Below are 19,959 nucleotides of genomic sequence, written 5' to 3' on the forward strand. Positions count from 1 at the left end.
TCATTTAATTGTGAGGTAGCAGCAACACAGCATTGTATAGTACGTGGTAAGGGTCTAAGGCCGAATATCCAAGGCGAAGTCAAGTAAGATTTAATTCTAGAATACGGAGATTACTTGGTCATGAAACGAGCAGGCTTTTGAGAGAATGTTGAATCAGCAGCCGTTTTTATTACAAGTAAGATGAATGGCTTTTTGTGGGCGCGGATCAAAGTTTTGTGCTTCTCAATATCCTCTCCGGTTGAATATCGAACGAGGTCGTTACCATCGCTAGCTTGTCACTCTCTTCAGAGTGCATGGGCTTATTGATCAAATGTTCAAAGTGAAGCTCTTGAAGTCGTCTAATAAAACACTACATATCGTTCAATATTAAGGTATTCTATCTTATACGGTGGTATAGTTGTCTCCCGCTCCCTCATCCACCCAGCCGGCTCCAGCAAACCAAAGTCTAAGCCAACGCGGCAAGTCCCGCAAGCAGAGCCGCACCAGCAGCCACACCGGTTCGCATCGCGGCTCCCGGGCTAGTCGTAGTCCTAACCCCCATCGTAGAAGACCGCGTCGAAGCCATTGTAGGACTGGCGGTCGTCGTCACGGGACAGCTGACGGTACAGGGGATCGCCGTCGTGAACGGCAGCCCGGACGCCGAGCTCTCGGGATAGGCGGGCGCCTGGGTGACGGCGCTAGGGTTCGGCGTCATGGACGGGGCGTCTGGGTTCAGCACGTTGTCGATGATGTGCATGATGCCGTTGGCGACGAGGATATCCGGCTGAACGATCTGCGCCGAGTTGAGGAAGAGGTTGTTGCCGGACTGGATGACTCTTATGTCCTCCGTTGCGAGGGTGGTGAGATTTGTGCCGTTCTTCAGGTCCGAGGAGGCTAGGATTCGGCCGGGGACGACGTGGTATTTTAGAAACTTCTTCAGAGCGGTTTCGTCTAGGCTATTCAGGGACCCAGCGACGCGTTGGAACGCCTCGTTGCGAGGCGCAAAGATTGTGACGTTCTTCTCTTCCGATATCGACGGGATGAGATTCGCGGCATATAGTGCACCGAGAAAAGACGGGAGCTTGAAAGAGTCTGTCGTGTTCTCCAGCCTGGCGGGCGGTATCATGAGGTTGTCGACGACTTGGATGAGTCCGCCGGCGAACTTGATGTCCCCCTTGACCTGAGTGGTACGGATGCCTTCGGAAGAGGTGAAGACGATGACGTCGCCCGGTTGCTTGTTGACGAGAACGTTTTGTCCGTCGGTCACGTTGGTCCAGGCCTTGTTCAGGAGGAGTGAGGATCGTAGAACGGACGGCCCCGATTCGAGGGCGCCGGTTGAAACTGTGCCTTGGAGGATGTGGTATTCCAGGATGGGGACAGCGATGGAGGCGTCTGATTCATTCCAGATGCCATTTAGTTGGGTGCCTGGGATGTTATCAAAGGCTGAATTTGATGGCGCAACAATCTTGTAGGGTGATCAGCATTGATGAGGGAAGTTGATTACTGCTTGGCTCAGATCCAAGGCGTGGCAGATGATGAGGCTCATGATAACTTACAGTGACGCCATCATAATTTGGCAGCTTGAGGATGACCTCGGGGTATTTCTGCTGAAAGTTAGACTCGACGGTTTCGCACATGTATAGAGTTTGCTCGAAACCGAGAAACCTGGGATAAATCACTTGGGTACTCGAGGCTTACCTTGATTAAATTATAATATGTGGATAAGTTTGACTGTGACTGAAGAACGCTCCCGAGGTCGTCTCCTTGGGCAGCGATACGTTCAATCAAGAATGAGAGAGCAAGCAGTCCAGCCTGTACAAGCGACGATAGCATTTCATAGTCGGCCACAGGAGGAAGGAATACGACGAGGAGAGGTGGGAAACGACTGAGCTGCTTAATGAGAGCGGATAGCCTCAATTGATGTCGAGACTCCGCGACGACGTTCCTCTCACGAAAATACGCACGACGGCAACGCGGCACTGGTCGGAGATCCAAAACCCAATCAGAACAACCGCAGAAATAACGAGAACATTGAAAGAGCCTTTCGGGACAGCGATCAGCCCATAGGAGAAGGGTGAGTCGCTTAAAGAGGCTGTGAAAGGCCTGCTGCTCGACCAACGGCGGTTACCCTAAACCCTGGGCTGCAGGTCATGTCGACGAGCCCCTGGGAAGGATCTTCTCTTCTGCATCGAACTGGGGGGTTAGGGCAGTGCCGCGACACCGGGAGAAGCTTCTTGGCAGAAAGCCACCAGGAGAGAGAGAGAGAGAGAGAGAGAGAGAGAGAGAGAGAGAGAGAGATGTTGACTACTGTTACGAATATAATGTGGTTGATTCCAGGGCGCGGTTGAGATTTGTGTCTTGCCGGCTGGATCAGCTCACAGAAACACACACTATACGGTGCGTCAGTAGCAGACCGCCTGATGCAGAAGCTGGATGGAAATTTTGATCGATTTGTGTCGACGCTCGATTTGGACATTTTAATGTCAGCACACTTCAACATAAGACGAATCTTGCTGGGATATTCGGAAATAGGCACGCCAGAGATGGCTCTGTTGTCCGAGAAAGAGGCCAACCAAGATTTGCTTACCAGTGACCGTTGTCGTTGGCGATTGATCTGCCGACAGTCCTCTGCAGACTTCCCTGTTGACAAGGCCCCCAGCAAATAGCAGCCTCGCGCTTGAAGCTCGAGAGATAGTGAGCGGAAACCGGCAACATGGAGCATAGGAAGCCCAGCAATGCCAGGTTGTCAGCCAGCCAACCGCCCAGAAGCGAGGGAGAAACCCCATCTTGCCCATGTTACACGCCCACACGTCTACCATGCAGCCCTGCATGGGAAAGTGACACGGCCAAGAGGAAATAAGAAAGGACTGGCAGACAGAAAGGGTGGCATTTGCCCACGTTCCCGGTCCAGCTCACCAGCCCCCCAATGCGCCCTCTTGATAAGGTAAAACAGCGGTTGCTTCTTGCGGTGACATTGTCATTCGAGGACACTTTTTTGGGGCTGAAGCTGTCGCGTGGTGGACTGGACAACGATGTGATTTGAGTGCTACTCGCAAGCTGTGCAGTTTACTGAGAAACACATCACTTTGCGGGTCTCACTATGTGTCTCGGCTGGATCAGCTTTTGGAATACAAGGTTAAGTCGAATAGAGTTTAACTTAGGATGCGGTCTTCACTCGCCTGTGGTACCGCGGCTCTTCTCAACGGAATGCGAGCGTGCAACAACTGGCGAGCGCTCCATGGAGAAATAGGAGTGATTCCGGCTGATCTGCCAATTCGACCGAGAAATCTCTCGCACCTTGTCAAAAACCGTGATACGAGGTTTCTCGCCTGCCTGGCCATATTCGAGACACTGCGCGTACGACAAGGTAGCGCATCCGGTAAATGGAATCGAAAAGCCAGTTTGCCTTAGCCAAGGTTACACCTTTTGCGTCCTCTTTCCCCCCTTCCCCTCCTCAACACGAGCTGCAGTGCAGGATAGCGTGGATCACGACGACCAACGAGATTGGAGGTTCGGCAACAGGCGGCCGCTGCAGAAGCACCTCGCGGATCCCAGTCGGGAGCATCGCATCTGCAAGCTGCCACGGGAACACGAGATGCAAGTTGAATGCCAGGTCCCCCCGGGCCCTGTTGCGCCCTGCCCAGCATTGCCTTGCAGGGGTCTCTGATGGAGTGTTCCCGCGGCGCCCGTGCTTTCGAGTCTCTGTCTTGACCAGCACTCTCCCTGCCGGGAGTGATGAGTTACCTGAGAGTGCGATAGTTCTCACGTGTTTGGACATCCATCTGGTAATTGCTTGCTTTCCACCTTGGATTCCATGAGTTGGCGGCAACAGACGATGGACAAGGACAGGGTTGAACAGCATGGCAGCTGGACTGGTAGTGGTTCAACGAGAGGTTGGCCGATACCAAGAGCCTTAAAGGTAGGTCCATTACTCGGTGATATGTGACTTCCGGGATAGGATGAGGAGAGGATTCAGTGATCCCAGCATGAGCAAAGTGACCAGTCTCCCTGGTATTTCGGGGGTCCACGGCGAGCGGCCATCCTTCGCCAGTTCTCCTCCCGGATCCGACCCACATTCGCCGGCTCTCCGGCTTCGTCGCCTCCGAGTTGTCTCGTCGATGAACGAAAGCAGGGCCAAATGAACTATTTGAATTACAGAACACGTTTTGGGTGATATTATTCAACCCTCTAGGCTTCATATGTCTACTCTCGAGATTGTCCCATTCAACATACCAGGAGCTGCTCACACCAAGAAACATGGGGCATGAAGAATCTATGAGATTCACATATCTTACAAATCTACGTTGCCACTCAATGAAGCTCTGTAAGAATAACAAGTTCGTCACATCTGCATAGTTCATCACCGAGATCCCTTTCAACAACCTATCTGTGAGAGGAGTGTGCTCTCATAGTCATTGATATAATTTGGAGAAAAGTGAACGACGATAGGGCCCCGTCATCATCGCGTCACGGCAGTCTTGTCGAACTTCAAATAATGGATTGAAACGTAGCGGTGAATCTCGAGTGGTGCTCTTCATTCTTATGAAACGCCCTAGGCCTTTCGCCTTAGGCAGTGGTCTTGGATTGTTCAGGTTTTCTTGGGAATTTGACTTTTTTGAGTGAGAATTGTGATGTGTGAGGGCTGTGGAACGAGTCCCAGTGTACCCGTTAAGCATTCAACAAAACGTTGAAGACAAAAGCAACATCATCAGGGTTTAGATTGACCTTGTTGAACTTTGCGATCCCAACCCGCGTCCATCGGAGGCGACAGATGCTCGATTGTAGCGGCATTTAGGGACATGATATATGAGCATCCGAAGCCCTCATCCTTGCCTTGCGTTCCCGACTTTTCCCTGTGCTATTTTTGTCAGCTTCAATTTCTTAAGGAGTAGATGAGACTTGAGGAAGCTTAGCTATGCAAGCATTTGCAGCGCGGCGCTCCGTGTTGTGACTTGATCGACATAAAGCCTTCGATGACTTGGGAACGGCTGAAAGTAGAACAGTAGCACGAGGCTTTTGAAATAAAACTCATCGTTGTTTAGAACGACATCTGAGAAAAAGTATCGCGGATGCTGTAGAGATCTCTCAACCATCATAATGGCCATAGTGCTTTTTCCCCGGGGCCTAAGAGATGAAATAGGGATAAGTCATGTTGACATGCTACCGGGTAGTCACCTAGAGACTAGAGGTTCATTAGAACAGGGTGTTGCACTAGGCTTGGAAACAATTATACTGGAAATGAAAGAGCATGATGCGAAGTCTTGTGTCCCAGCTCAGGTCTTGACGGCCATGTGAAGTCGATCGACCTGCCCTCGAGAAACATGCGAAACAAGGTATTGAAACCCATGGAGCCCGCCGTGTGCTTCAGTGTTACTTGAATCTAACAGTAACACATCTCGCCTCGATTGCCTCGTGAATCCTAATAGAGCATCAAAGCCACGAAGTCAGTGGTCCCGATAAGTACACCTTGGTATTGCAGATAGTTTCGCATCATCGAGTTATGATATAACCTCTTTTTAAGTCTCAACCATGGCTTGGTCTAACTTATGAATGCTTAACTTGACATGAGCCTGTCATATAACCTCAATGTAGTGGTTCGCCACAGCCATGCCGAGCCGCTTTGCCCACGCAGGCCAACTTGAGAAACTACCAGGTAATCAGGAAATCCCAAGAGACACAAGCCAAAAGAGAGCTAACGATCCCCAAATCTCCAGAGGATAAAGATGTCCTTCACCTCGGATCACTTGGGACATATCACAAAGAAGGCTGGTGAGATTATATGAACTCCATGGTGATAAGTATATTGACTACATGGACGTCCATTCTTCTACTACTTTCAAAAAGCGAATGCTGCCCGATACCGTAAATGCCTGCTACCAATGGAGAAAGAAGGAAACCCTTGAAAACGACTGCTTAATGATATGCGGATGATGCGTTTGCTCTTCGCAGAGAATGCAAGTCTAGTGTATGCTTTGCGAGTGGACTGGTCCCCGTGTTGGTGTCTTCATGCCGAGGGCGTGAAACGGGGACAAAAGAAAGGGGAACGAAGGACATGATATAAAAGGTTGCAAAGGGAATGGGAACCGTAGAAACCAAGGATGGAGGTCCGAGTCGAGCCAAGGGAAGAGTCGAAAAGGTACTGCGGTATGAGAAGTTATTAAGACGACCGCTTAGCAGGATCCCGAGGCCTCGGTAGCTGCGATACCGAAGATCCATGTTTGGCAACCGGACTCTGAACGGGGCAGCCAGGTAGTTCAAAGGGCCCCGTGGTAGTTGTCGAGGAGTCTCTGTTGACAGCCGAGGAGGATGCGTTGTCCTGCTTCTGATTCGAAGCAGGCGTCGTCGTATTTTTTCCGCCCTTTTCTTCCCCGACGGGTGCGGTCACGAACAACATGTTGGACGTATTGTCGTGGCCTAAATATTTTCCCGGTTTAGGGACTGTTCGGTGGTGTAGGCACGTTTGGCCAAGGGTTAGGTCCACGGGGACCGCCGCCGGGTGGCGTAGGAGGAGGGTCAGGAAAAGTGATTGGGTAGACGCCTGAGTCTTCGTCTGAGATGTCTGTCGGTACGTGGATCTTGTCGAAGATGGCTGATTCTTCGTCTGAGATTGGTGCTGGTACGTGGATCTTGTCAAAGATGTTTGAGTATATCGGGGACAACATTGTTGCAAAGTGTGCCTCTCTAGACGAGCAGTTTTTATAGTGTGGCCTTGTTGCAGTTGTTCAGAACTTGGGGGCCAATTGTGATGAGGTTGGTGAATAAGAGGTATCAAAGACGGTGTGTTCAGTGGATGATAAGTGACTGATTCAGTGATTTCTGAGTCTTGCTAGGATTGGTTGAGGGTTGTGGTGATAGAGTTCTGCCATCTGAGACATTCAGACTAGATGACAGCCGCCTCCTATATACGTCTTCACGAACCCTCAATGAGGCTCTGCCTATACACCAAGACACATACACAGACAAAGACCCTCCACAACGTTGAACATGGTCCAGCTAGTTCATGGAACATGTCTATACCTCCGACACCATGTCCCCAAAGACCTCAAACGGCAACTGACCTGGCGCTTAGCGCGAAGCTTACTGCCTTGTGTGACACGACAACCAGAGCTCATCTGCCAAGCATCGTATGTGACAAGGGGTGGAAGGGGGTATCTCGAAAGGATACATCAACTTTGTACTCCCTTCCCTTAGGGATCTCGAGCCGCTTCTGGCAAGGCAAGTCGAAGCACATACAGCTTACCGGTCAGGCTCCCAGGAACCGGGAACGACCAACCAGATTCGGCATAAGGCTCCCAAGAGAGTGGGTAGGAAGAGCGCCCCCGCGGGCAAGGAATAGGCAAACATGGCTGTGAAGGGGTGTATGGACATCCTACTCCAAGATGAGTGTGGCAGGGGTCGGGTAAAGTGGGTGACAGTTAAAAGCGCGGGATGCCAACGGCGAACGCGGGATTACGCCTCATTGAAAGCCGCTGTATAACCAGGCAAGCCAGGCAACAAATCGTCAACCGACCGGTCGATGGCATGAATGAGTCCAAGACTTGTTGTTCAACTGACTGTCAGTGGCCCGGTACAATGTCCAGCAGTACCAAAGAGTATTTCTGGGCTTGCTGCCTGGGCGCCACTCGCCGACTGAAGGGGGGGGTGGTAAGAGTCCCGCCGAGGTGGTCCGTCATGTGAGCAACGACGTCCTCCGGTCTTTGGTTCCGGACTGCAAGCATGTCGGGGCCGGCCGAGCGGACAACTCAGAACACGTAAGTTGAGCAGAACAAAAGGCCTCTGGGCACACTGAGAGGCTGAGAAACGGCCCCCATCAAGGAGGCTTGGGGACAGAAAGACGATGAACGCGGGGCCACTCAGCCGGGTGTGGTGTGGCTCGCGCGGATTTTGTCCAATCTACATCCAGAGAATGTGATGTTCCAAGATAGGATGGGGAGGGTAGGCGAAACGAGACACGGCCACGCTGACACTGGGACAAAATGAGCACACGGGGGGTGGTCGAGAGGTCCAAGATGTCCAGGACGTAAGCCAGCAGTTGACGCGAAGGACGCAGTGCGTACGTTTATCCGGTCTAGCGCAGAGCCGACGGGGCGGATTTGGCCACACCCACATCCCACGTTGTTCCACGCTTTCCACCCAGCAGGCTGGACAGGGCGACGGTGTAAGTCCATAGGGCTGAAGGATGCCGAGGCTTTGTCAACCGTTGAACGACAACGTTGTACAAACTCTATGGAGTGCTGGATCGTGGCCGAGAACGATCTCCTGCATTTACGGCGTTTCAGTCTTGATCAGCCTGGTGGATCATGAGACCCAGTGCTATAAGGCAGTCGACTAGGTCAAGATGCGTTCATTTGACCTCTTTGGTCTGTTTAGCTTGGCTTAGCTTTCTCCTAAGTGGGCGATGTGGGGGATTTGACTGGGGTAGAAGACAGTTACCAAACTCACAACGAGGGAACTCCCCTCTGCGCCGCTTCCAATGCTTGGCTCGCTGCCACCCGAGTGTGGACTGCGGCATATTGAACATGCCGTAAGACGACTGAAAGCAAGTTTCTTGAGTCAGAAAAAACTTTCAATAGTCGAAATCGCGGGTGAGCCATGGCGAGTAGGGGGTTACTGTCGGCCGCCCCGGCTTTAAACCCCCTGCTGCAGAAATGTTGCAGCCCTATGATGGGGGGATAGAGCAACAGTAGGTAATAGAGCAGGGTTACCCAAGAGCCGAGACATTATCATCTTGTACCCGGCTGCCGGTTCTGATGTTGCTACTGCCGCCGACGGTGTTTCGATTGTAAAAACCGGCCAGGTGGTTGTGAAGCATCAGGCTGGCGGTGGGTGCGGAGTTGTTGGTGTGATGCCTGTGTGGACGAGCGAGTTCCCAGGGGCCACTGCCCCTCATCCCAGTATCGGGGTCAGCTTGATCAACCTACGATTGGCTCTGACAGCTACCATGACGACTTGCATATTGCGTGGGTCTTTTTCAGTGCCAAATGAGGGTGCGCGTTCGGATATGTTGTCAGCGTGCCCGAAACCAGGCCCATGGAGTTTGTGTAACCAGAAAGATGAAGAATCTCTGTCAACCGTCGTACACTTGTGGCGGCCCCAAGGTACTGTGCATATTCTTTCCAGATAGTCCACGAGGTGATATCCGAAATAACAGCATCCGGAGTAGCGCGGTCAGTTCCTCCACTTCGGCGTAAGCAACCGCACGGCTTGGTCAGAAAGAGTCGAAGTGGCCACACGCTGCCTATTGCCCCGATATCGATTCGCTCTGTGGGAGTCGAAAATAACCGTGTCTGGAAGCTGACTCGACATCGAATCGCTGTGAAAGGCGTCATGGACGTAGGCAACATCAGTTGATCTGCATCTCTTGGAATGTCAGTCGGGCGGAGACCAAGATAGGTGCGTTCTGTGAGGTTGTGTAAGCTCACATGATACCAAATTAAGCCCAAACTGCATCCACTTTCTCCGCCCGAGAGCACACTCAGTCGCGACCGCCGAAGCGAAACTCGGACAGATTTCGCCCTTGCTTAGACTTGGTGACTCTTCGAGATGACCGGGAACTTTGTCGAAAGCGCAGGAACCTTTGAGAACCGTAAGGTATCGCGGGAACGACCGGCAAGACTCCACAGGCAATTGCGCTCATCGGGTTGGCTCTATCGGCTGAAGGATTGCGGCAAAGGCGAAAAGCACCGAAATAAGACTGACCGATCGTCGAGTTACGCCCTCCTATTCGCCAAAATACCACCCAATCAGCCTGCTTAGATCAACCGAAACAAAAAAAAGTCGTGTTGCCGGTTTGTGCCATACGAGGCTCCGACGCAAGCCTATACGCAACGGCAACGCTCTATCCACGCGCGAGGTCATCACTTGACGATTGAAGGCTTTTTCGATTAGTGATCAGGTGTGATGTAACTTTGCAAGCCGAGAATGTCAAAAATACACATGGGTTCCGCGTGCAAGGTAGATTCATGGCATCGAGTCACCAGTCGAGCGTAGGGCGAGAAACATGTGTGAAGATCCAGCAATCTAAGCATTCGTCTACGCATTATTAGCTGAGAATACGTGCAGGCATAATCAGGTCTTACGGGTTGACTGAAATGCCCACGCCCGCCGCCCGCCTTAGGGTATCCCAGCCGACTTTTCCTCGTTCCTCATAACGCCCAAAGAGATATCACAAACCAAACCGATTTAGCCCAGTGGCGCTCCAAAATTGTCTCATCTGTAACCACGGCCACCGCCGGCGCCGCCGCCTCCGCGACCGCCACGATCACGACTACGGCTCGGAGACCGGGATCGACGGCTATCGTAGCTATCGTAGCTGTCTCGACTCGGGCTCCTTCTTCGGCGGTTGCGATCGTTACCGCGGGAACCTCCTCCACGTCTCGGGGGTGGTGATGGAGACCGGGAGTATGATCTTGAACGGCTTCGGTATCTGCTTCCACCCCCGCCTCTGGACGGAGGAGCAGCGACGGGAGATCGGCTTGGGGAACGCGAAAGCGATCGAGGCCGGTAGGTGTCTGATCTGGGGCCGAAACGACCCTGAGGTGGTGATGCACCCCGTCGGGGAGCGTTCTGGCCGAAAGGACCGGGTCCGCCTCCTCCACCGCCGTGGAATCCGCCCTGAGCTCTTCCCCCTCGGCCGCCTCTGGCATCGGAGCCTCCGCCACGTCGAGCGGCAGGAGGTGCTGGGGACATCTTGCGCCGGGGAAGCACAATCGAAACGTTGATTACCGCGCCATCAAGCTGTGCCTCATGCATGTGGGCAATAGCATCCTCAGCATCGGCCTCGGTATCGTATAGAATGTAAGCCGTGCCGCGGTTAGTGCCGTCTGGAGGAGAAGGAATGTCAGCCTCATGTAACAGGGATCCCTTTGGGGGCCGTTCAGATCGACCCTGTGAGGACAAATACTAACGAGTTCTATTAATGGGCAGGTCAAGATCCTTAATGTGTCCAAATTGGCCAAAGATCTCCTCCAAATGGGCTTCATTGATATTCTTGGTCAATCGCTCGACAACAACCTAATTCAATGCAGAGTTAGCAGCTTGAACTATGAGAGCGCGAGTGATTAAAGGGCAAGAATAGAAGTCTACCTTGGTGCTTCTGATGGCAGGACTGGCGCTCCTTCCACGGCTCCGGCTGCGGCTTTCGCTTCTCTGTCTGCCATTTCGTCGCGGCGTGGGAGATCTGGAACGCGACGGAGATCGCGAATCGTAGGTATGGCGGCGGACTGGGGAGCGGGACCGGTCTGACAGCGGTGTCAATGATCGAGAACGGTCGCGGTAGCGGTCGCGAGAGAGCGATCTCGTTCGGGACGCCATGGTTGCTTGTTCTGGGACAAAGTCTTCCAGTGGTTGACAGGCTGGCGAAATTAACCAAGGCGTCGCAAACCGCGACCCTCTTTCCGGTCGTGCAATGACTGACGTGTGATCACGTGATACAGGTGGATCCACACCGAGGTGGCAGGCACGCGTCTCGGTGGGGTTCGGTGGGGTTCGGTCAACGGCGTTTCCAGTCATTAACTTCAATACACAGGCATCTAAATGCGGAAGATGGGAGTGAACAACGTCGTTTCAACGTAATGGCCACCAGTATGACAATGAATCCATTTAGTATTGTGGCGCTGACGTGGCTCTAGAATGGCCGGACCGCAGTTTGCCTACACCTTGCTTTATTCTTCAATATTTGAAGTTGCATTCTCTGAACTGAATCTTTTGAGGATCTCGTCGAGGTAATAATCTGCGTCTACTAGTATGCTTCTTACGTGACATTGAGCGTCCGAAGCGTGGATGACAGGTACAACAGTGAGTGATTCGAATTCAATTCAATCAGTATCGAACGTCACATCCAGGGAATATATTATGAGAACAGATAATCGGATAGAAGTTCCATGACAACGTATAGATTCCTATTACTACTATGTACACTCGCTGTAGCTTGCTAAGCGTTGATGACGCAAAGAAATCCCTCAAGGACCTGGTATCTCAGACTCAGACTATGCGAGAGTCCACTACCTCCCAATCCGCTTGTGCTATAATAATACATGGCAAAGGGCCAATTCATGTTTTGCTTTTGCCCCGAGCCACGTCGTGCCTTGAGGATACCTGAACGCCACAACCATTTCTGTTGAAAATCAACGGCACCACCATATTGCCTATTACCTTATGCCCTCCAGAACAAACGAAAACACCGGGGAGCTTACGCAGCCCATTCCACGACCTCCAAAGCGCACATGACGAGCACCAAGGTTGATGGAAGAATCCTACGATATTTGTTAGTAGATGCAGAGGAAGAGGTCCAGACATATTTGGCCACATACCAGATGACGTAGCTCTGGAAAAGGATTCTCGACATGACGCTTTCGTAGACCTCGTTGATTTGACAAATCTGAGCCAGTTGGAGAGCACTCGGGGCGCCGGTCAACAAGAAGCAGACGATGACAAAGATGGGGTCATCCAGAATGCTGACTGGCACATACTTGGCGAAGACGGCCAGGATAGGGGTCATGATCAAAGTCGGCAGGAGCATGCGACACACCAAGGATGCGACAAGGAGCTTGGTCCCGATCTGGTCCTCCTCAGGGTCCCGCATCTTCTCGCTCTTTTGAGTGTTGCGGGCGAGGTTGGCACCGAGAACGACCAGGATCAAGGGCACAGCGACGCCGCCACTAGATTGAACAGCATCTGTAAAACTGTTCTTGATGAAGGATCCCTCTTCGAAAAAGATCTTCTGCAGAGCCGGGACAGATGCAACAACAACGGCGCTGAGCATAGCCCACAGAGGTGGGTTCATGAACTCCCATAAGAAGTTGTAAAACTTGCCGGCGAAGCGGCTGAGGGCTGAGAGAATCGTCTTGAAGGGGGTCGGCAAACTGTTGTAGACTCTCGCGAAGAAGTTTGATGTCGATTGCTTAGCAGAGGTAACGGCGTTATTGAAGGCGTTCTTAATGCGGCTAGGGTAGCCCTTGACTCCCTCGGGGATTTCGGGTTCATCCGTATTACGAATGCGAGGAAAGGACGATATCTCATCGCCACTTCCGTCGAAAACGGGATGGTTGCCATTGAGGGGTGCGAGACCGTTGGTCTTCATCGGCTTCTTGGGAAGGTAGTCGTCGTCCTCGTCTTCGGTATCGGCGGGGGAGGCTCTGGATCTGCTGGCCACAGGGGTGCGACCGGCCGGCTCATAGTTGGACAGGTCATCACTCGAGTGACTGCGGGAAGTAGCCGTACCATCATCGTACTCGTTCAATAAGGGGGCGGTCTCGCGGTCTCCCGGGTACTGTCCCTCCTCGACGCGCTCGTCCTGGTACTCGGGGTACTTGTCCTTGGGAGCAAGCAGCACGTGGTAACCCCAGCTCCAGCGCACCAACTGACCGAGCTGCTGGAAGATCAAGAGGTATAGAATACCACGAGCACCGACCTCGTCATCGTTATCCCCGGGAATCTTGTCCCAGTGTAGCCCCTTGATAGTTTGCGACAGGGACAAGATCATGGAGATGGGCAGGGAGTTTGAGTTTCCGAAGACTCCCATGGCCGTGACAAAGTTAGTAGCGCGGCGGTTGAAGCCAAAGCCGCGGGCGACGCCGGTAGCGACGAGCCAGGAGACAAGAGTCTGAATGATGAAGATGATGGGGATTACGGCGAGATCGAGGAGCTTGTCAGCATTCAGTTGCGAAGCCAACTTGGTAAAGACTTGGGAACATTGTTAGTAAGGCTACTGGTAGGATATTGTCGTGCAGGCAAGGCGGAGTTAGAGACATACTAAGGCATGGCGTAAACAGCATGACATTGAGGTTGGCCAAGAACTTTTGCTTTTCAGCATCGAAGTGGCCAAGCCGAGCAATGATGTAGCCCGGCAAGCTCACACAAACGACCTCGAGGACAGCCTCGAAGACGAGAAGAACCAAGTTACCCATGGAGGGGTGTGAATCGTGAGGCTTCTTCATAGCCATGAGGGGCATTTCGTATACGTTTTGAGCCATATCTGCCAGTCGAAACGACGTCGGCGACGTCAAGTATTGTTGGTCCATTCTGGGCCGTGGATATTAAGAGAGAGCGCAAAGACGGAGACTGCGGATGTCGAGGTTGGACGAAGGTTACGGCGGAGATAGAAAGGGCTTCAGGACGGAGGTCCTGAGCGGCCAAAGCTGATGGAAGGTTCTTAAGAGGCTTGGCGCGGCGCGTTGACCTTGTAATCGGGCCCAAGCAGCACGATGTGAATGTTTCGGATAGTCGGCGATGGGACGGATCGCAACTGAAAGAGTAAGGGACGGTGTTGAAGTCGGTGATGGAGGTTTTCGTTGGATGTCGGAATTATCGGTGGTATGTATCGGGCCTCCACAGTAGAGTTCGGCCTTTTCCAGAAGTTTGCGACCAAGCTCTCATTCTCTGGCGGCAGGAGACATGAGGAAATGCGAAGGTAAGGTAGTATTAGTGTATTGGTGTCGCTGCTCGTCGTTTGGTAGAGGATCGTTGGGGAAAGGAAGCACGTGCAGGTATCAAGTTGATGGACAAGGTGTGGAAGGGAGAAAAGATGGAAGCAGGAAAGGGCAGAATCAAGGTGAAAGTTGATGGTCGAAGGACCAGGAGTTCTCAGCCACAGAAGGGAAGGCACGATGATATGAGGTTGGTCCGAGTGGGTAGATTGATAAAGGAAAGAAAAAATACGTAGTAGAGGTGAGCTAATCACGGCGCAAAAAAAATGGCGATGGCGGCGCACTTACTGGGCTCCAGCTGGACTGGGCTGCCCAGGCTGAGGTCTCCAGGGATGAGGGCGGCTCGCAGTGTGCCACTTCAGCGCGACAGCTCACTGTTTGGGAACAGCCCCAGGTTCCGTCACCTCCAGGTCCGTTTTTCCCGTTTTTGCCTGCTACGGATACTTTTACTGCCTGTCCTTGGCCGGTATTGAGGCCCAGACTCCCAGACCACCTGCAGACCGTATCAGTTACGCAGATGGTGCAGCGGCGCAACCTTGACACCTTCCCTTCCCCCCCAGTGGGGATGTGCAACACACTCAGCGACAAGCCGCAACCTGGCACACTGGCAGCCACCCACCCACTGCGTAGTGTAAGGCACTAAGGTAACGGACACCTCCCGCTAAGAAACACTTGGCGCCCAATCAGGAGCACGAATGAGCCCACGATGACGCCGGGCTCCCAGCTTCACCAGCAAGAGCATTTCTGGGCAGGTCTCCATTCAGTGACTCTGAGCAACTCATGCCGAAACTGAGGTGAGCTGCCACCACCCTGTCTGTTTGCTTCCTGCTGGGTCTTTCCAACCCGCAAAACTCTGCATGCAAGGCACCCCGGCTATTCTTGCTCCCTTTTACGCTTAGGTCCCCATCTTTCTCCCCTCCCTTCCATCTGTGCACTGCCATTTTCTATCAAGTTGTTCATCAAGTTAACTTCTTCCATTTCTTACAGACAATGCGAACCTACAAGATATTCGAGGGAGGCAGCCGTCGCGTTGTGTGTCTTGGTGGCAAAAAATACACCAAACGATTCAACAGGAGGCACACCATCAATCTGCACCCAGGAGCAAGCGCCTCACACAACAACCAACTGACCGACTGGCTCTTGGCACAACAGGCGCAGTGTATTACACGGCGCCTTGGCAATGGCGTCGAATCGAAATCGAAATTGCCCTGACGTCGCCAGCTCCCGTTGACATGACGGACCCGACGTGGCCCCTCGCCTTTGGCCTTCTTTCTTACAGGTACGGAGTACTTGCTGCGACACCTCCGACTGCGACGCAATCCGCCATTCAATCCATCCAGTCACCAGTCACCACCGTTTCTCTCTTCCGTCCCTTGCTTAGCTCTGGGAGTCTATCCCCTGCCGTTGGCCGTTTCCGGTTTTCCGCCCCCCCATCTTTCTTGATTCATCCGTTGTCTGATAATGTTGCACATCGGCACACGACCTTGCATCGCCAGACATTCACGACACTCTACACCGAGCACGGATACCTACCAGTGCGTTGTTTGAATGGTCCTCCATGAATCTATACTCCATACGGAGTATAGAGAGTATCCATTCGGGATGGGATGCCACACTTGACGATCCTTCTCCGAGAGACACCCGCACCCGCATCTACGGACACATCAGATCGTCTCCCGCGTTCCGCAGGTACGCATGCTGTACGTCAGGTTGCAGCGGTTGAGAAGCACACGTTCGTTTCGGGAACTTCACCTCTGTTAGCCAACCATTCAGCACATGGCGGAACCCAGTTCTTGATTCCCAACACACGATTATCTTGCCTGTTCCTCTTCTTTGAGATTCGGGACGCAAAAGAATACCTTATTAGCCACACTGCGGCTCAGACACCATCACCGAGAGCTTACCTGCTTCGCCATCTCATCTCTGCGCTGATAGTTCCCGTACCCTGGGCTGTGTGGTCGAGATTTAGTCCCGATACCGCCGCCAAGCTGCCTCGGAGCCCAACTATTCAAGGGTCTTGCCGGCAACTTAAGCTTCGTGGCCGCGGTCCGCAGCGACTTCAGGGAGGGAACTTTCGGCTGCGTTTGCCCTCCTACTTCGCCATTCTGCATGCACATCCGAAGTGAGGCTGTTGTATTCCCCATCACCCCGCCGTTTCTCCTCAACTTTGCCCATGATGGAAACGGTAGCTTTGAGCTTTACTAAACGTACGCACAGATGCTCCATCAAGGTAGATGCCTCCAGCTTCTCGACTACAGCTACCATATTCAGGTCACTACTCTCGGTCCATTGTCTAGTCGTGTCAGATATATGACGAGAAAAGATATCTCGAGCCTGAAGATCAGACTTCCACCGCGCCAAGTCGGGTTCAACACAAGCAGAGAACGTGAGGCTATGCAGAAACAGCTTGGTGCTACACTTTGGACGACTTTGTTATCAGATCGCCAAGACATATGCCACATTGCCCGTCGCTTCCAACCATACACGGTATCTCGTCGACATCTCAGCCAGCTTGAACATTCGATGCTACAGTCTTCCCGATTCTTCTGTGATGATGGTTGAGTACCCAATATGCCTCTTGGCAGGTTCTGCAATCTCCTCGAAGCCCTTTACTTGCAGGTGATTAGAAAGACAATCACTCGGCAGGTAGTTGTGCTATTGTCTTCAAGTAGTTCCCTCGTCTTCTTCCAGCTGATGAGTCTAAAGCCCGTCTCGGCATCCTTTGAAGCAAGCGACCGAGTGTTTTGCAGCAACAAGGGAAGTGTTTGCCGGGCTTTCACTCACACCATTCGTGCCTTTGTGAGCGAGACCAGGAGCTTCAGGTTGAAAGGCGATCTTCAAAGTCATGGTCTAAAATCATTGAGTACATCATGGATAACACCTAGGCAAAATGCTGTGGAACTGGCTCTTCCAAATGATGAAGAGCGGCTAGCAGTAGGCCGGTTGCTCATGTCCATTGAATATGTGTGTCTTTGCGGCGACGGTTTACTGCAGATGTCATTCTTCACAGGATCCCCTTACAATGGACCCAGGAGGGCGTCCTGAGGCCCACGATAATGGAATCGACCGGGCAGCCTTGAGTGCCCTCACCTTCTCGTCTCGTCGAGGACCATCGAAGAAACAAAATCTCTTCTCAAGAAGCTTCACCTTGCTATACAAATCCAATCAAGACACTCGCTACACCACACACCACAACGCGACTAACAGCAAGCCCAACATGAAGACCAACCAGATTGTCGACAAGAAGAAGAAGGAGGAGCAAGAGAAGAAGAATTTACAGATGAAGGATACAAAAAACGAGGGCAGCAAGGTTGCTGGCCCCTCTGGCAAAGTTGCCGGCTCTGCCATCGCACAGCACCAGCGTCAGCAGCACGAGAAGCCTCGTCGCGTCATCAAGCCTCGTCCTCAGCATGCGAGCTCCCTCGAGACCGCTGACGATGACGAGTATGACGACTGCTGGGACCCTTATTATTAGGACCCGCCGGCCAAGGACGACAAAGTTGTCGAGGAGGACTTTGTCTCCATGAAGAAGCCCGGCCCGTCTCGTTGAGGCTCGCATTCTGGACGGAAGGGGAGGAAGGAAGGAAGGCAGGAAAGGAAAGATCAGGCACGAGCCAAATTGGGCTGCGACAAGAGCTTCACCGTCTACATACGGAGGTCAGTACTGCCCACTTGGCATCGTCGCGGGCCTCGATATACTAATTTGAATATGTAGGTGACGAGAACCCTTTCGAGATTACGATGACCTCCTCCCCTTACATACATCTTCAGGAAAAGAACGAGGGCCAGTGCCCATTTCTATCAATCAGCGCGTCTTTCTTTTGTGTGACTTTTTCCCGTTCATGAAGGCTAGCCCCGGATACTCTGGCCCAGCTGCATTTCTTGTCCCTTTGTGTAGAGAAGCGTGAAGACTATTGACATCAAATAGGCGGCAGAGGTAGCTTATTTGCTAGTTTCTGGCTGCGGGCAGGGCGTTCATCCTCAGTAGCGTGGCCATACGAGATCACTTCTCCAGGCCGATGGCAGCGGTCAGGTCAGTAATCCACGAGTCGATGCCGACACTTAAACGCGAAGATGGGGTAGATACTCATCATCGGTACCGTAGGATGCGTTTGGCTGTTATGCTGGAATTACAGACAGCGCGGTAGATAGTAAATACCAACATCCAAAGGAAGCAATGAAAACATTCATATAATGAAGCTCATCTCAGTCCAAGATCGTCATTAATTGCTCTTAATAAAGTGCTCAGCTAGAATAGGCAGCTATGGATAGATAAAAACGTCGACCTTGCCGGCCAGCGCCGCAGCGTGAGGCAGCTTGCCCATCCCGAATTGCACGGCGGTTTTCATATCGAAATCACCCTGTTGAGCTAAGCGCGCGTGCCTGGGGCATATTGCGCGTACCGTGTAGTTAACAGTTGTGCTGTATCGTGTGATTTCCCTTGAAAGCCTGATCCCGTTGAGGTCGATATTTCGCAACTGTAAAGCCGGAAGAAAAAACCACCACATGGATAGATAAAATGCGGTCCTTCCTTCTATATCGCCAGCTATATTCGATTGGGCCGGCTATCTACCTAGATACCTCATGTTCATGTTCAGCTCCTCCTTCACTTGGTTGAGCGCAAGCCTATCCGTGATCCCTCACTTGAGCCTTTTGGACGTACATTGATATATTTCCAGAGTCCGAAGTATGTTGAGACTCGTAAAGCCCGTGATGTATGACGTGGAAGCGATTAGATCGGCGACTGGAATCTTCAACCTTGAAATGCCATGGCCAATCAAGGCGTTGAGCACCTCAAGGAATAGCCTATCTATGAGGAACCCAATCATCCACATCCAGCTGCTCCCACATCAGGTATAACCTAGCTCAACAAGCAAGAAGGTACTAAGTCCGAAGGTTTGTAAACGGGGCCGCTGGGTATGGGGAAGATATCGCCCGTGGGCATATTTGTATCTATTCGCATTCAATATCATTTGCCATCCTGGAAAGTAAATATTTCATCTGCGATGCTTCAGTATTCCCCACAAAGAACTCTCGATGTATAGATTGAGGAAAACCTCCCAAACCCAAATAGCAAAACCACTGCCAAGGTTTCAATGCCGCTAACAGTGAGGTTTTCCCCCGTACTACAAGAGATATCGTGATAACATGATTGTGGTGGTTGATGTTTCGAGATCTCATCACGTGCTAACATGTGACCTTGATGTAATGGACATGTTACTTGGAGGATAAATAAGAGTTACGTCTACAACAAATACGTCTACAACTCGCATTACATCAACTACCGGAATAATTGATCACACATCTCGAAAGGAATTGATGAACGAGTGATGTACACAAAATTGGATGCATGATAACAATCAGCATCCCATCATGCGCCCGAGATGCGCAACATTACGGTGTTGTTCGACATCGAGATTATCGGAGCTGTCAGCAGAGCTTAGGAGCTTACACACACTTGCACCAAAGGAGGTGATCGACAAGCGGCGTGGGGGAAAAGAGTCACACTGGACAAGACTGGAAAAGACATCAAAGTGAAACAGATGACAGATGT

At 52.0% G+C, this 19,959-nt stretch overlaps 4 protein-coding genes across 4 annotated transcripts; 1 reads left to right on the top strand and 3 right to left on the bottom strand.

Annotated features, from left to right (window-relative positions):
- Nucleotides 1-445: 445 nt before the first annotated feature.
- On the bottom strand, nucleotides 446-1,616 carry N0V96_011470 (uncharacterized protein; the record flags this gene model as incomplete). Its single annotated transcript, XM_053192122.2, has 2 exons — nucleotides 446-1,444; nucleotides 1,536-1,616. The coding sequence occupies 2 exons, from the start codon at nucleotides 1,614-1,616 to the stop codon at nucleotides 446-448; spliced, it is 1,080 nt and encodes a 359-aa protein (XP_053050286.2).
- Nucleotides 1,617-10,246: 8,630 nt separating this feature from the next.
- Nucleotides 10,247-11,292, bottom strand: N0V96_011471 (uncharacterized protein; the record flags this gene model as incomplete). The annotated part of the gene is made up of 5 exons (XM_065759281.1): nucleotides 10,247-10,273; nucleotides 10,335-10,658; nucleotides 10,705-10,802; nucleotides 10,887-10,992; nucleotides 11,065-11,292. 5 exons carry the CDS (start codon nucleotides 11,290-11,292, stop codon nucleotides 10,247-10,249), a joined length of 783 nt encoding a protein of 260 aa, XP_065612178.1.
- Nucleotides 11,293-12,169: 877 nt separating this feature from the next.
- N0V96_011472 (uncharacterized protein) lies at nucleotides 12,170-14,000 on the bottom strand (the record flags this gene model as incomplete). Its single annotated transcript, XM_065759282.1, has 2 exons — nucleotides 12,170-13,662; nucleotides 13,733-14,000. The coding sequence occupies 2 exons, from the start codon at nucleotides 13,998-14,000 to the stop codon at nucleotides 12,170-12,172; spliced, it is 1,761 nt and encodes a 586-aa protein (XP_065612179.1).
- Nucleotides 14,001-17,622: 3,622 nt separating this feature from the next.
- N0V96_011473 (uncharacterized protein) lies at nucleotides 17,623-17,880 on the top strand (the record flags this gene model as incomplete). The annotated part of the gene is made up of 1 exon (XM_053192120.1): nucleotides 17,623-17,880. The coding sequence occupies one exon, from the start codon at nucleotides 17,623-17,625 to the stop codon at nucleotides 17,878-17,880; it is 258 nt and encodes an 85-aa protein (XP_053050284.1).
- Nucleotides 17,881-19,959: the final 2,079 nt, after the last annotated feature.

This window comes from Colletotrichum fioriniae (assembly GCF_027942845.1).
Source record: "Colletotrichum fioriniae strain IMI 355084 chromosome Unknown scaffold_17, whole genome shotgun sequence".
NCBI classification, from domain to species: domain Eukaryota; kingdom Fungi; phylum Ascomycota; class Sordariomycetes; order Glomerellales; family Glomerellaceae; genus Colletotrichum; species Colletotrichum fioriniae.